Source organism: Nycticebus coucang, chromosome 10 (assembly GCF_027406575.1).
Source record: "Nycticebus coucang isolate mNycCou1 chromosome 10, mNycCou1.pri, whole genome shotgun sequence".
NCBI lineage: Eukaryota > Metazoa > Chordata > Mammalia > Primates > Lorisidae > Nycticebus > Nycticebus coucang.
This window is the reverse complement of record NC_069789.1, coordinates 107,011,271-107,026,030: the sequence shown is the minus strand read 5'-3', so window position 1 is coordinate 107,026,030 and position 14,760 is coordinate 107,011,271. Positions and strand designations below refer to the sequence as shown.

The 14,760-nt window shown below is 45.3% G+C and overlaps 1 protein-coding gene across 9 annotated transcripts in view; it reads left to right on the top strand.

The window, feature by feature from the left end:
- The window catches only part of ZNF671 (zinc finger protein 671), a 49,788-nt gene extending 46,376 nt beyond the window's left edge, over window positions 1-3,412 (top strand). For all 9 annotated transcript variants that reach the window (XM_053606273.1, XM_053606275.1, XM_053606276.1 and 6 more), the window contains one exon: window positions 167-3,412. In XM_053606273.1, the coding sequence (XP_053462248.1) occupies window positions 167-1,383 (1,217 nt within the window). In that variant the 3' untranslated portion in view covers window positions 1,384-3,412. The remainder of the gene's footprint in view (window positions 1-166) is intronic.
- The last annotated feature ends 11,348 nt before the right edge of the window (window positions 3,413-14,760 follow it).

Here is a 14,760-nt window from a genome sequence, read left to right as displayed (position 1 = left end):
CAGGTATATTGCCTAGTACCTTATCATACTTCTTCCTCAACCTGATCATGCCCCTCATCATGAAAAGAATCCCACAAACTCATTCCTGGGTTTGTCCAACACACATTTATAATGGGGCTGCCTGCCAGAGTCAACATACATTTCATCAACATTTCTGTGCTTTCAGGTTGTTGGCATGGAGTTGAGGATGAGGAAGCACCTTCTGAGCAGAATGCTTCTGTGGCAGGAGAGCTGCAGACCAGGATACCCATGGCAGAGCTAAAGACCCACAAATGTGACATGTGTAATTCTACATTGAAAGATATTTTACACCTGGCTGAATACCAGAGGGAAAAAGTCAGGCAGAAGCCACACAACTGGGGGGCATGTGGGAAACAGTTCTGGTTCAGTACAAAGTTTGACCAATACCAGAAGAAGCCCAGTGGAGAGAAACCCTTCAGAAGGGACAAGAATAAGGACTCTGTGAACAGCTACAGAGTCCATGGGCCAGAGAAGACCCACACATGTGGGGAAGGTGACATGGACTTTTCAGCCACTTCTGCCCTTCTTCAGTACCCGGCCCCTCCCAGCAGGATGAAGCTTGATAAGAGCACCAAACTTGAGGGGACCTTTCTCACTGGACAGAGGTATCACAAATGTGGTGAATGTGGGAAAGCCTTTACCCGGAAAGACACCCTTGCACGGCATCAGAGAATCCACACTGGAGAAAGGCCTTATGAATGCAGTGAATGTGGGAAATTCTTTAGCCAAAGCTATGACCTTTTTAAACACCAGACAGTTCACACTGGAGAAAGACCTTATGAATGTAGTGAATGTGGGAAATTCTTTAGACAAATCTCTGGCCTGATTGAGCACAGGCGAGTTCACACAGGTGAAAGGCTTTATCAGTGCAGCAAATGTGGGAAATTCTTTAGCAGTAAGTCTAATCTCATTCGACACCAGGAAGTTCACACAGGAGCCAGGCCTTACATATGCAGCGAATGTGGGAAGGAGTTTAGTCGCAAACATACACTTGTTCTGCATCAGCGAACTCACACTGGAGAAAAGCCTTATGAGTGCAGTGAATGTGGGAAGGCCTTTAGCCAAAGTTCCCACCTTAATGTACACTGGAGAATTCATAGTAGTGACTATGAGTGTAGCAGATGTGGGAAAGCCTTTAGTTGCATCTCCAAACTCATTCAGCACCAGAAAGTTCACTCTGGAGAAAAGCCCTATGAGTGTAGCAAGTGTGGGAAAGCCTTCACTCAAAGACCGAACCTTATCAGGCACTGGAAAGTCCACACTGGAGAAAGGCCTTATATATGCAGTGAGTGTGGGAGAGAGTTCATCCGGAAACAAACACTGGTTCTGCACCAGAGGACTCATGTTGGAGAAAAGCCTTAAGAGTGTGGTGAATATGAGAAACCCTTTGGCCAACACCAGACTTAGGGTTCCTTGGAGAACTTAACAGTTACTGTGATGACAGTAGATGCAGGAAAACCTTTGCCCAGAAGCTGAACCTCATCTATCATTGGGAGTTTCTCACTGGACAAACTCCTTACCAGGACAGGGAATGTACTGCCTCTTTTTTTTTTTTTTTTTGAGACAGAGTCTCATTATGTCACCCTCGGTAGAGTGCTATGGTATCACAGCTCACAGCAACTTCAAACTCTTGGGCTTAAGCGATTCTCTTGCCCCAGCCTCCCAAGTAGCTAGGAGTACAAGTACCCGCCACAATGCATGGCTATTTTTTTGTTGCAATTGTCAATGTTGTTTAGCTTCCCGGGGCCAGGTTTGAACCTGCCAGCCTGGGTGTACATGGCCAGCACCCTACCCATTGAGCTACAGGCATGACCTATACTGCCTCTTTGTTCATCTTAACAGCTGTCTCCAGAGCAAATCTCTGAGAATAGCTGTTGTAAGAGAACTTCAGTCAGAAGTAGAACCTTGGGCGGCACCTGTGGCTCACTGAGTAGGGCACCGGCTCCATATACCCAGGTGGCGGATTCAAACTCAGCCCTGGCCGAACTGCAACAAAAAAATAGCTGGGCGTTGTGGCAGGTGCCTGTAGTCCCAGCTACTTGGGAGGCTGAGGCAAGAGAATCGCCTAAGCCCAGGGATTGGGGGTTGCTGTGAGCTGTGAGGCCAAGGCACTCTACCAAGAGTGATAAATCAAGAGTCTCTACAAAAAAAAAAGTGGAACCTCATGTATAGGGACATTCACACTGGGGAGACTTCCTGTGAGTGGCAAGTATGTGATGTGCTTCAGGAGCTAGGTTGCACTTGCTAAACAGCCGAGGGCCTTTTTCAGAGCAAGAGCTATCTACCACCATCAGCTGGCAGAGTCATGCAGTATGTGTCACCCTAGCATGCTTACTAAGGCAGACTTTCTCTGCCCAACCCCTAGAAGGAGTAAGGAATGGTCTTATGGCATCAAAGGTCCTGATTTCTTCCCTTTTGAGGTAACCAGCCTGGAAATAATAGATTTTGTTCCATAGAACACAAGATGGGCTCTGCAGATAGCTGGTAGAAGCCTACCTTCATGAATATTTTTGGTCTGTAATGCTCATTGTGGATGTATCCATCTCTAAGCCACCCAGCCCTAGAACTATCTGTCTCACACTGCTCATGTTTATGTGATAATAAAGGCCTATTCTTTAAGTCACATTAAATCTTGGAGGTCTGTTGATTGTGTAGAGTATGTTGAAGAAATAATTGGGTTCTGCAGCATGAAAGGGTAAACATTTTGTGGGAGTCCCCATTTTTTCTGTGCCTCAGACAGAGGATGGAAGAGAATAGCTCTAATTCTGGTTTTGATGTAATTTGCCTTGCTGCCCAAGATCTTCTAAGGAAGACTTCAGGGCTTTATGGGATGAATCACGTGGCTTGGATTCCATTTGTACTTGTGTGTTTGTAAGTAACCATGAGGAGAGTGCATTTGTGTCAACCTCTGCATCATCTGAGATCAGCATGAGATTGGTCCCTCATTCTCATTCAGTGTTGCATTGAGAGAAATTGGCCTCTGGTAACTGCTAAGAAGTTAAGCTCAGAATCCAGTAGGCAGGTGTCATTGTTTAGAAGACCTCCAGGAGTCAGATGGAAACTATAATGATTCAGAAACACTGGTTTTGCCTAACATGAAGTGGGGGAGATTGCAACATCCTAGAAAGGATGTTCCATTTCTAAAGGTGCATGCTCAGATGCTTCCATACTGTGGCTGCGTAGGATGAAAGTGTATAGAAAATCTCAGCACTGGCTCGGCACCTGTAGCTCAGTGGCTAGGGCGCCAGCCACATACACCAGAGCTGGCGGGTTCGAACCTGGCCCAGCCTGCCAAATAATGACAACAACAAAATAGTTGGGCATTGTGGCGGGCACCTATAGTCCCAGCTACTTGGGAGGCTGAGGGAAGAGAATGGCTTAAGCCCAAGAGTTTGAGGTTGCTGTGAGCTGTGATACCAGTAGCACTCTACTGAAGGTGACATAGTGAGACTGTCTCAAAAAAAAAAGTCTCAGGCAGCGCCTGTGGCTCAGTGAGTAGGGCGCCGGCCCCATATGCCAAGGGTGGCAGGTTCAAACCCAGCCCCGGCCAAACTGCAACAACAACAACAAAAAAATAGCCGGGTGTTGTGGCGGGCGCCTGTAGTCCCAGCGGCTTGGGAGGCTGAGGCAAGAGAATCGCGTAAGCCCAAGAGTTAGAGGTTGCTGTGAGCCGTGTGATGCCACGGCACTCTACCCGAGGGCGGTACAGTGAGACTCTGTCTCTACGAAAAAAAAGTCTCAGCACTTCCAGAGCTACGTCCCTCCTGTGGTCAGCATCACTCACAGGACAAATCTACATATTTTATGGGTTCCCAGAGACACTACATGGTTCAACTCAAGACCATTGCTGTGCAGGCAAGAAATCTTGGGTGTGAGAGAAAGATATCTAGTGTTATAAGGATGTGGCTTTGCAACTTACCCAGTGTTCCTAGTAAGTCATGGAAATGGCTTTCATTGGTTGCTGCTTTTTGCTGCCACTGAGGCAGGCCTGCACTTCCAAAATATGGAGGGTAGAAAGGGCAGAGTCAATATAGGGCTGCCTATACAATTTAATTTGTGTTTTTCTTTTTTTTTTTTTTTTTTGGTTTTTGGCCAGGGCTAGGTTTGAACCCGCCACCTTGGGCATATGGGACCGGCACCCTACTCCTTGAGCCACAGGGGCCACCCATGTGTTTTTCTAATTTCTTAAGGTAGACTGTCATTTGAGAACTCTCTTCTAATATTAAATATAGTCTACAAATTTCCCTGTAAGTACTACATTACCAGCACCCACCAAATCTTGATATATTTTACATTTATTTGGGATAAGATAAAATTAGTTTAAAATTGGACTGGAAAAGCTCTAGCTTTATCTCTAGGGACGTTTGGATACATCACTTTAACACTTCACCAATTTAAGTGGGATTTATTATGTGCTGTTTATTTTATTTTTATTTATTTATTTTAGAGACAGAGTCTCTCTTTGTTACCTTCAGTAGAATGCTATGGCATCACAGCTCACAGCAATGTCCAGCTCTTGGGCTTAGGCAATTCTCTTGCCCCAGCCTCCCGAGCAGCCGGGACTATAGTCACCTGCCACAAGGCCCAACTATTTTATTATTATTATTATTTTATTTATTATTTTTTTTTTTTTTGCAGTTTTTGGCTGTGGCTGTGTTTGAACCTCCCTGGGAACCCACCCCCCCCCAGCGCACTACTCCTTTGAGCCACAGGCACCGCCAGCCTGGCTATTTTTTGTTGCAGTTTGGCCGGGGCTGGGTTTGAACCTGCCACCCTCAGTATATGGGGCCGGTGCCCTACTCACTGAGCCACATGCACCACCCATATTATGCTGTTTAATGTCTGGTAATTCTCCTGACAACAACAGAGGGCCAATTTGGTGGCTGATGGCTTCCAATTGGCATGACTGGTTAGGTAGGAACTCTGGCTTGACTATGTTATCAGAAGGGCATAAAATCCCTGCTGTGATCCTTTGACTTGAGCATTTCTTTTTTTTTCTTTCTTTCTTTCTTTCTTTTTTTTTTTTTTGAGACAGGGTTTCACTGTGTAGCCCTGGGTAGAGTGTATCCAGCAATCTCAAACTCTTGAGCTTAAGTGATTCTCTTGCCTCAGCCTCCCAAGTAGCTGGGACTACAGGCACCTGCCACAATGCCAGTCAATTTTTTTCTTGTTTGTTGCAGTTGTTATTCAGCTGGCCCGGGCTGGGTTCAAACCTGCCAGCCTCAGTGCATATAGCTGGTGCCATAATCACTGTGCTATGGGCACTGAGCCTGACGTCAGCATTTCTGAAACCAGGATTCGTCACGCAGATATTGGTGGCTTGATCCGGAAGTGAATTGTGTCATTGTGTGAATTAGAATCTGGGAGACTGGCTCGGCACCTGTGGGTCAAGCGGCTAAGGCACCAGCCACATACACCTGAGCTGGCAGGTTTGAATTCAGCCCAGGCCCGCCAAACAACAATGATGGCTGCAACCAAAAAGTAGCTGGGCGTTGGGGTGGGCGCCTGTAGTCCCAGCTACTTGGGAGGCAGAGGTAGGAGAATTGCTTGAGCCCAGGAGTTGCAGGTTGCTGTGAGCTGTGATGCCATGGTACTCTACGCAGGACGACAGCTTAAGACTCTGTCTCAAATTAAAAAAAGAATCTGGGAGACTGCCTGGATATCTGACCCCAATGTGAACCTGTCTTCTCTTTCTCTTGCTGTACCATATCCTTTGCTTTTAACAAAACCTCATGTGCATATGCTCTGTGGAGTCTTGTGAGTATTTTCAATTACATTTGCGAATTATTTTTAGTTGGTGATGAGGATGGAATATTTGACATGACCTCTGACTCTAATTTAAATAATAATATTTGACATGACCTCTGACTCTAATATAATAATAAGAGTTATTAGGCAGAAAGATGGCAAAGAATGGTGAAAAAATTTTGTTAAAAGTTTGGCTTCCAGACTATGTTCTTTTTTTTTTTTTTTTTTTTTGTAGAGACAGAGTCTCACTTTATGGCCCTCGGTAGAGTGCCGTGGCCTCACACGGCTCACAGCAACCTCCAACTCCTGGGCTTAAGCGATTCTCTTGCCTCAGCCTCCCGAGCAGCTGGGACTACAGGCGCCCGCCACAACGCCCGGCTATTTTTTGGTTGCAGTTTGGCCAGAGCCAGGTTTGAACCCGCCACCCTTGGTATATGGGGCCGGCACCTTACCGACTGAGCCACAGGCACCTCCCAGGCTATGTTCTTGGGTTGAGGTTGCATAAATGATGTGAGGCACTCACAAACTGGAGGAGAAACTTAAGTGGGACCAAGAGTCTGTGGATCATAGTGGTCATGGGGGAATAGCTAAGTAGATTGCAGAAGAACTTCAAACTGAAGGAAGTCAGTCATGAATATGGTAACTTGGCTGTTTCCTCCACCCCTATTCTAGCAAAAGTGAAGGAATCCTAGAGCTGTAGATTATAGTTTGTTATTAAGTATACCATGATGTCTTTAACTTCATCCCTCTGATCCACCTGACTGAAGTCATGATAAAAAGGAGAAACAACATGATATGAGGCATGATGTTATGAACTTGTTGAGCTCTCTTCACTGAGACTCCATGCTAGGGGGAAAGGTAAGGGTTATTCAGATGAAAGGTAACTATAAGATACAGAAGAAACCTCAGGACAACTGAATTGAATAAAACTCTTCAGGTAGTTGATGATTGGTCAGGAAGTTGGCTCATGCCTGTAATCCTAGCTTTTGGGAAGGCAAAAGTGAGACAATTATTTGAGGCCAGGAGTTCAAGAACAACCTTAGCAAGAGTGAGACTCCCATCTCTACAAAAAGAAAAAAAAAAAGCTGGGCGGCGCCTGTGGCTCAAAGGGGTAGGGTGCCAGCTCCATATACCGGAGGTGGCAGGTACAAGCCCAGCCCCGGCCAAAAACTGCAGGAAAAAAAAAAAAAAGCTAGGCACAGTGGCACAACTACTTGGTAGGCTAACACAGGAAGAGTACTTGAGCCCAAAAGATTGAGGTTGTAATGAACTATAATGACACCACTGCACTCTTGCTGGGGCAACAGAGTAAGGTCCTGCCCCTCTCCACAAAGACATTATAAAGGAGAGAAACGGAGGAAATAATAAAATTTTGGTGGATTACTGTAAGAAGTAGGTGTTCTATATAAAACCAGCACATTGTACCCCATGATTGCATTAATGTACACAGCTATGATTAATAAAAATATTTTTTAAAGAAATAGGTGTTCTACTTAACTATTTCAAATAATTGAGATTAATTCTCTCAATTCATTCTAGCCTTTATAATGTTTTAAAATATGGAATTTTTGTTTCTGTTATTTTTATTTATTTTTTATTCTTTTCTTTCTTCCTTTTTTTTTTTTGAGACAGAGTCTCACTATGTCACCCTGGGTAGAATGCCATGGCATCACAGCCCACAGCAACCTCAAACTCTTGGGCTCTAGCAATTCTCTTGCCTCAGCCTCCCAAGTAGCTGGGGCTACAGGTGCCCGCTGGAACACCCAGCTATTTTTTGGCTGTAGTTGTCATTATTGTTTGGCAGGCCCAGGCTGGATTCGAACCTGCCAGCTCTAGTGTATGTGGCTGGTGCCCTAGTTGCTGAGCTACAAGCACCAAGCCTGTTTTTTCTGTTGTTGTTGTTTGTTTGTTTGTTTTTATTGTTTGGGATTCACTGAGAGTACAAAGAATTAGGTTACACTGCTTGCATTTGTTAGGTAAAGTCCCTCTTATAATTGTGCCCTGCCCCCAAGAGGTGTACCATATACCATAAATCCCCATCCTCCACCCTCCTTCCCTCTCCCTGCTCCCTTATTTCCTTACCCCACCTTGAATTGATTTGAGAGATCATGTATTAGATCATCTACTGCCTTCATATCAGAATTGAGCGCACTGAATTCTTGGAATTTTTGTTTGTTTGTTTGTTTGTTTTGAGACAGAATGGTCTCTCACAGCAACCTCAAACTCTTGAGATCAAGAAATCCTAGGACCAGGCACAGTGGCTCACGACTGTAATCCTAGCACTCTGGGAGGCGAAGGTGGGTGGATTTTTGAGCTCAACAAGTTCAAGACCAACCTGAGCAAGAGCAAGACACACACACACACAACCCATGTCTTAAGAAAAAAAAAGCCAGGCCTTGTGGTGGGCACCTGTAGTCCCAGCTGCTCAGGAGGCTGAGGCAAGGGAATTACTTGAGCACAGGAGTTTGAGGTTGCTGTTAAGGAAGGAGAAATAGATCTTACACTTCTTAGTTATCCTGAGAAAGCAGGAGGCAACTGCAGAAGAACTCTAAAAATAAGAACAAACTTTACACTAACCTTGAAAAGAGAAAGGAGAAAAGACTCTGCAACTAATAACAATAGCCTGGTTTCTAACATCTGTAGCCATAACTATGTAGCTGATATTGAACTGAAGAAAAAAAAGGTATAAAAGTGCCTAAAACAGGGCAGCGCCTGTGGCTCAAAGGAGTAGGGCACTGGCCCCATATGCCGTAGGTGGCAGGTTCAAACCCAGCCCCGGCCAAAAAATTGTTCCCCTGAACTCAGCATTTCATGCCTTGAGGCATCTGAGTTCTCACCAGCAATGGGAAAGGTTCCTTCCTCTGTATTGTTGGTATAATTGTCTATCTGTTTTAATTAGCTGTTTTCCTGCAACATTTTTGGTTCCCTGATGTGGGAAAATGAGCAGGCGGATTATGACCGAGAGACTCTGGAGGCTTCCCCATGCGGGGTATAGCACACCTTGGGGGTACTCCCCAGCATCCTGACTGATGTCGTTCCCTGAGAGCATTCCCACATGGATTACATAGTGGGTGGGAGATGAGGGGAGCCTCTGCAGAGTGGCGGGATGAGCCACAGCAGACGTCTGCAGCAGCAGCTCACCAAGAGAGGAACAAATATATGGAAGAAGAGTATGTCTCGACTTAGGTAAAAATTGGAGTAAAAAGGGGTATGATACTAGTAAAGCCCACTCCACAGAGTGGAAGATGAGTTTGACCACCTCCTTGAGGCGGGAGCCTCAGTAAAAAGAGACAGGGGGCAGTGCCTGTGGCTCAAAGGAGTAGGGCGCCGGCCCCATATGCCAGAGGTGGGGAGGTTGACCTCCATGAGGCAGGGGCCCTCAGTGAGAGAGGCAAATTGACCTCCAGGAGGCAAGGGGCCCCAGTTACAGGGATTAAAAGAAACAGGAGGAGGCAGGGGATCTCAACAAAAGTAAATGGGATTGGGAGGAATTGTGAAAGAGTGAGTGACTGTATAGCTCCACGACTGGTCACAGTTACAGGACTCGATTGGGCCCTAACCTGTGGTTCCGGGAGACATCATAAGGCATAATGGTGACTTGCTGCACAGCAACAACCAGGCCCAGGGCTAATATGGGTGCACCTTAGCTAAACTGGTCCTTAAAGCCTCCCGAGAGGTGCACCCCTCTCCCCCTTGTTCGTCTGCTCCCCAGGGATGGGTCTTGTGGGCTGTCTAAGGAAAATCCCATAGGGTTAATGGTTCAGAATTAAAAATTGTTTTAAAAGGCTTTGTAGGGGGGTGGCGCTTGTGGCTCAGTGAGTAGGGCGCCGGCCCCATATACCGAGGGTGATGGGTTCAAGCCCAGCCCCGGCCAAACTGCAACAAAAAAATAGCCGGGCGTTGTGGTGGGCGCCTGTAGTCCCAGCTGCTTGGGAGGCTGAGGCAAGAGAATCGCGTAAGCCCAAGAGTTAGAGGTTGCTGTGAGCCGTGTGACGCCACAGCACTCTACCCTCAGGCGGTACCGTCAGACTCTGTCTCTACAAAAAAAAAAAAAAAAAATTAAAAAAAAAAGGCTTTGTAGGGGACAATGGAGTTACTATGACCCCTAAAAGGTTGATAAAACCTTGTGAGCTAGAATGGCCATCCCTTGGAGTAGGCTGGCCGTCAAAAGGGAGTTTAGATGTAAGTCTAGTAAAGAAGGTATAGAGAGTAGTGACCGGTAAGCCTGATGCCTTGATCAGTTTCCATACATAGACAGTTGGCTGACACTAGTCTTAGAGCCACCCCTTGGCTGTGAGGACAGGTAGCAATTGCAATGGTAGCCAAAGCAGAAGAACAAAAATTAAAAGACCTACTGACGAACGAAAAGGCCAAGTACTAGTAGATCCTAATCAGAGGACCCACCTGAAATATAAATAAGGCCATGATAACATTTACTGACAAGAGAACTGTTGATTTCAAGGTTCTTACACCACGTCTATTGTTAACTGTAACTATGCCCCAGGAAGACGAATGGAGATTATTCATGACGCCAGAACAAGAAAACTTATAAAGTCAGAGTTAATTGCTAAGTGGCCTAAGGTATGGGTGGAAAACACTCCCCACTGGCCATAAACCAGGAACCTGTGTATGTGAAACTAAAGCAGAGGCACAACCTATTAGACAAAGGCCAATGCCAAGAGTGGCACTAGAGGGATTTCAAGGGCCCCCCCCCCCGCCTTTTTTGCAGTTTTTGGCTGGGACTGGGTTTGAACCCGCCACCTCCAGCATATGGGGCCAGTGCCCTACTCCTTTGAGCTATAGGCACCACCTAGAATTCAGACCCCTTTAAACAGGCTAAGGACTTATGGAATTATCTACCTCTGCCAGTCACAATGGAATACTTCTCTTTTGCCAGTACCAAAGCCAGGGATCTCAGAGTATTGCCCTGTGCAAGACTTAAGACTAATGAATCAAGCTAATGTAACTTTGCACACAACAGAGCCAAATCCGTACACTCTTCTTAGCTTGGTATCAGCAGAGGTTGCTTGGTTCACTTGTTTAGATTTGAAAGATGCCTTCTTTACTATCTGAGTGGCTCCAGTAAATCAGAGGATGTTTGCCTTCCAGTGGGAAGACTCCCAAAATGGAATTATTCAACAACATACCTGGACTTGGTTGCCACAAGGGTTCAAAAACTCCACTACAATCTTTGGGGAAGCACTGGTTAGAGACCTGTCAACCTTTCTTGGACAACAGTTACAGTGCACCTTCCTGCAATATATGGATGATTTACTATTAGGCCATAGACTAGGAAAGGATGTGCTCAAGGAACTAACATGTTGTTAAAACATTTAGAGCACTGTGGATATAAAATTTCCTGAAAGAAAACAGGTGATTTGTAACCTGCCTGTTCTTGGCCTCTCACAAGGCCAAGTGGCAGTTGTGAGAATTTTTAGGGGCAGCTGGCTCCCACTTGCTAAGCCCTTGTATGACATTACAAAGGGAGGTAATAAGGAGCCTCTAGTACGAAAGGCCCTCAGGTAAAAGCATTCCTAGCCCTTAAAGAAAAGAATTCCCAGGGCAGTGCCTGTGGCTCAAAGGGGTAGGATGCTGACCCCATATGCTGGAAGTGGCAGGTTCAAACCCAGTCTTGGCCAAAAACTGCAAAAAAAAAAAAAAAGAACTCCCACCTGGGACATCTTCCCAAAAGGCCAAAATTATAGCACTCACCAGTCAACATTTATACTGATACAAAGTATGCCTTTTTAACCCTGCATATGCATGGTGCACTGTATAGAGAAAACAGACTATTGAACTCAGCTCGAAAACAAAGTATCACCAAGAAATATAAAACTTATTGAAAACTAGTTGGGCTTAGTGTAATCCAGCCTGGGCCCATGAAACAACAATGACGGCTGCAACCAAAAAAAAAAAAAAAAATAGCCAGGCGTTGTGGCTGGCGCCTGTAGTCCCAGCTACTTGGAAGGCGGAGGCAGGAGAATCGCTTGAGCCCTCCTTGAGTTGGAGGTTGCTGTGAGCTGTGATGCCATAGCACTCTACCCAGGGCGACAGCTTGAGGCTCTGTCTCAAAAAAAACTTAACTAACTTCCTAACCAATTAATGTCACTGTAAAAAAAATGAAAAAAGGGTTTTAGAATGGGCCAATGATAGATATCCTGTTATCAGGATATCCTGATCTCCCCCAGTCCATCTCTATTCTCCAGGTAACCAGGTGTGGATTAAAGATTGAAGCCTGAGTCCATTGAAACCATGGTGAAAAACGGTCTGTGAAGCTAGTGAATGATGCCCCATGATCATATCAATGTACACAGCTATGATTTAATTAAAAAAAAAGAAAGAAAGAAAGAAACCATGGTGAAAAGGCTCCTACTTGGTTATCTTGCCCACACCAACAGCAGTGAAGGTGGATGGCATTCCTGCCTGGACACATCACTCGCGTGTGAAACCTGCCAGTGATGGGGAGTGGACGGTCCAACAACACCCAGAGCATCCCCACTGTCTTACCCTGAAAAAATGGACTACAGCCCTGCCCCAGTCACATACCAGGAGCTGACTGGTCTATGCGTAGCAGAAGTTTGAGGATGAGCAGCAGTGGCATGCTCATCAGTGGACTGATTACTGATTCTTTGCTTTGGACTTTTTCACTTTTCTTCTTTAATCTTAGGTGTATGATATGGTGAAGGTTGTGAAAAATGTATCAAAAAGGTAACTCAAACTAGACAAACTGTCAAAACTGTAATTGGTTTACTCTTACTATGAATATACAGGAAAGCCTGAAGGAACTTGCATATATAATAACACCCGATATCAGATATATGTGCCCCCCAGTGGGCCTGTTGTTTGCTACAATCCTTCTGAATCCCCAGGGCAAACTGAATTTGCTAAATGATATACTGATATTCCTAGAAAGACAAAAACCCAAGTTATAACAGAAGGAATACCTAAACAAGTATTACTAACCTTTGATGCATGCCAAATTTTTAATAACGTAACATTTGAGGGAACATGTATGAATCCATCTTGGGAAAGACAGTACACTAAAAGAGATAAGTATATAAGCCACAGATTAGGGACCTGTTTAGGATGTATGTACTGGCCTTGTATAATTTGGGCCACATGAATTAATCCCAATGGCAGTAATCCAGTACATTGAATAAAAGGAAAAGGTCCTTCACCTTGTACACCTGGAAATTGTTAGATGGTAAGCCTCCTTCCTCTTGTAACTGAGGAAATTATAATCTATTAATACTAAATATAATCGGGCAGCGCCTGTGGCTCAGTCAGTGGGGTGCCGACCCCATATACCGAGGGTGGCGGGTTCAAACCCGGCCCCGGCCAAACTGCAACCAAAAAAATAGCTGGGCGTTGTAGCGGGCACCTGTAGTCCCAGCTGCTCGGGAGGCTGAGGCAGGAGAATCGCTTAAGCCCAGGAGTTGGAGGTTGCTGTGAGCTGTGTGAGGCCACGGCACTCTACCGAGGGCCATAGAGTGAGACTCTGTCTCTACAAAAAAAAAAAAAAAAAAAATACTAAATATAACCAATCCTTCTGCCCTAGATGGCAAAAGATGAAAAGCTTATGTTAGGAATAAATGTACATGGAAGAGACCCTATTGTAGGTATAACAATTAAAAGTAAAATAACCAAAAGAAACTCAAAGCCTATGTACCAGGCTTTCTATGATGAATTACAACAACCTGCTCCAGACCTTCCTCCTAAAATGAAAAACTTATTCCTCACTTGGCAGAAAACATTGCTCAGTCTTTAACTATAACATCTTACTTTGTCTGTGGTGGGACAATGATGAGCAGCAAATGGCCCTGCAAAGCCAGAGAAGTCATTCCCTCAGATCCTACTCCTAATGTCACTCACTGTAAGCGTGCAGTGGGAGTAAGCTTTTAAACACTAAAAATGTCCATCATAGGTCAACACTGTTTAGCCAGAGAAGGAAACAACTTCACCATACTGATAGGGAAGGTGTCATATTTAGGCCTAAAAATGTGTAATGAAAGCACCAATAGTACTACCTGGTGGAGCAAGGAAATAACTGAACTAACTCCCTGAGTAAATTCCTAAAGCTCAAAGCTGCTTGGGACTTCTGGGAAACAGCATTAACTGTGCAGCTCCACCAGGTCTCTACTGGAACTACAGACACTTGGCCTACCTTAAGCTTCCTGAAAAATGGTACAGGAGTTGTGTAATAGGTATAGTCAAACCTTCCTTCTTCCTACTGCACCTGTAGACTGGAGAACTGTTAGGTTTTCCAGTTTATACTTCTAAACCGAAAAGACAAAAGCGAATACGAATTAGCCATCCATACGCATGACTTTTTTTTGAGACAGTCTCACTTTTTCGCCCTCGGTAGAGTGCCGTGGCATCACGGCTCATAGCAACCTCCAGCTCTTGGGCTTAGGCGATTCTCTTGCCTTAACCTCCCAAGTAGCTGGGACTACAGGCGCCCACAACAACGCCCAGCTATTTTTTGTTGCAGTTGTCACTTCTGTTTTAGCTGGCCCGGGCCGGGTTTAGTTTGGCCGGGGCCAAACCTACCACCCTTGGTATATGGGGCAGGCACCCTACCCATTGAGCCACAGGCACTGCCCCATACACGTCTTTATTTTTCCTTTACTTTGTAGTTAAGAGCCCTTGCACAGGCTGGGCACGGTGGCTCACGCCTGTATTCCTACCAGTCTGGGAGGCCGAGCCAGGTGGATCGCCTGAGCTCAGGAGTTCCAGACCAGCTTGAACAAGAATGAGATCCCTGTCTCTACTAAAAATAAAAAAAAAAAATAGGTGGGTGTTGTGGTGTGTGCCTGTAGCCCCAGCTACTTGGGAGGCTGAGCAAGAGGTCACTTGAGCCCAGGAGACTGAGGTATTCATGCTGAACAAGTTAGTCAAATATACATATTCAACAGGTTACAGGAGGAACTATGAAAGTTTATGAAGGAGACCTACACACATGCATATTAGGATTACATGTATGTTACATGC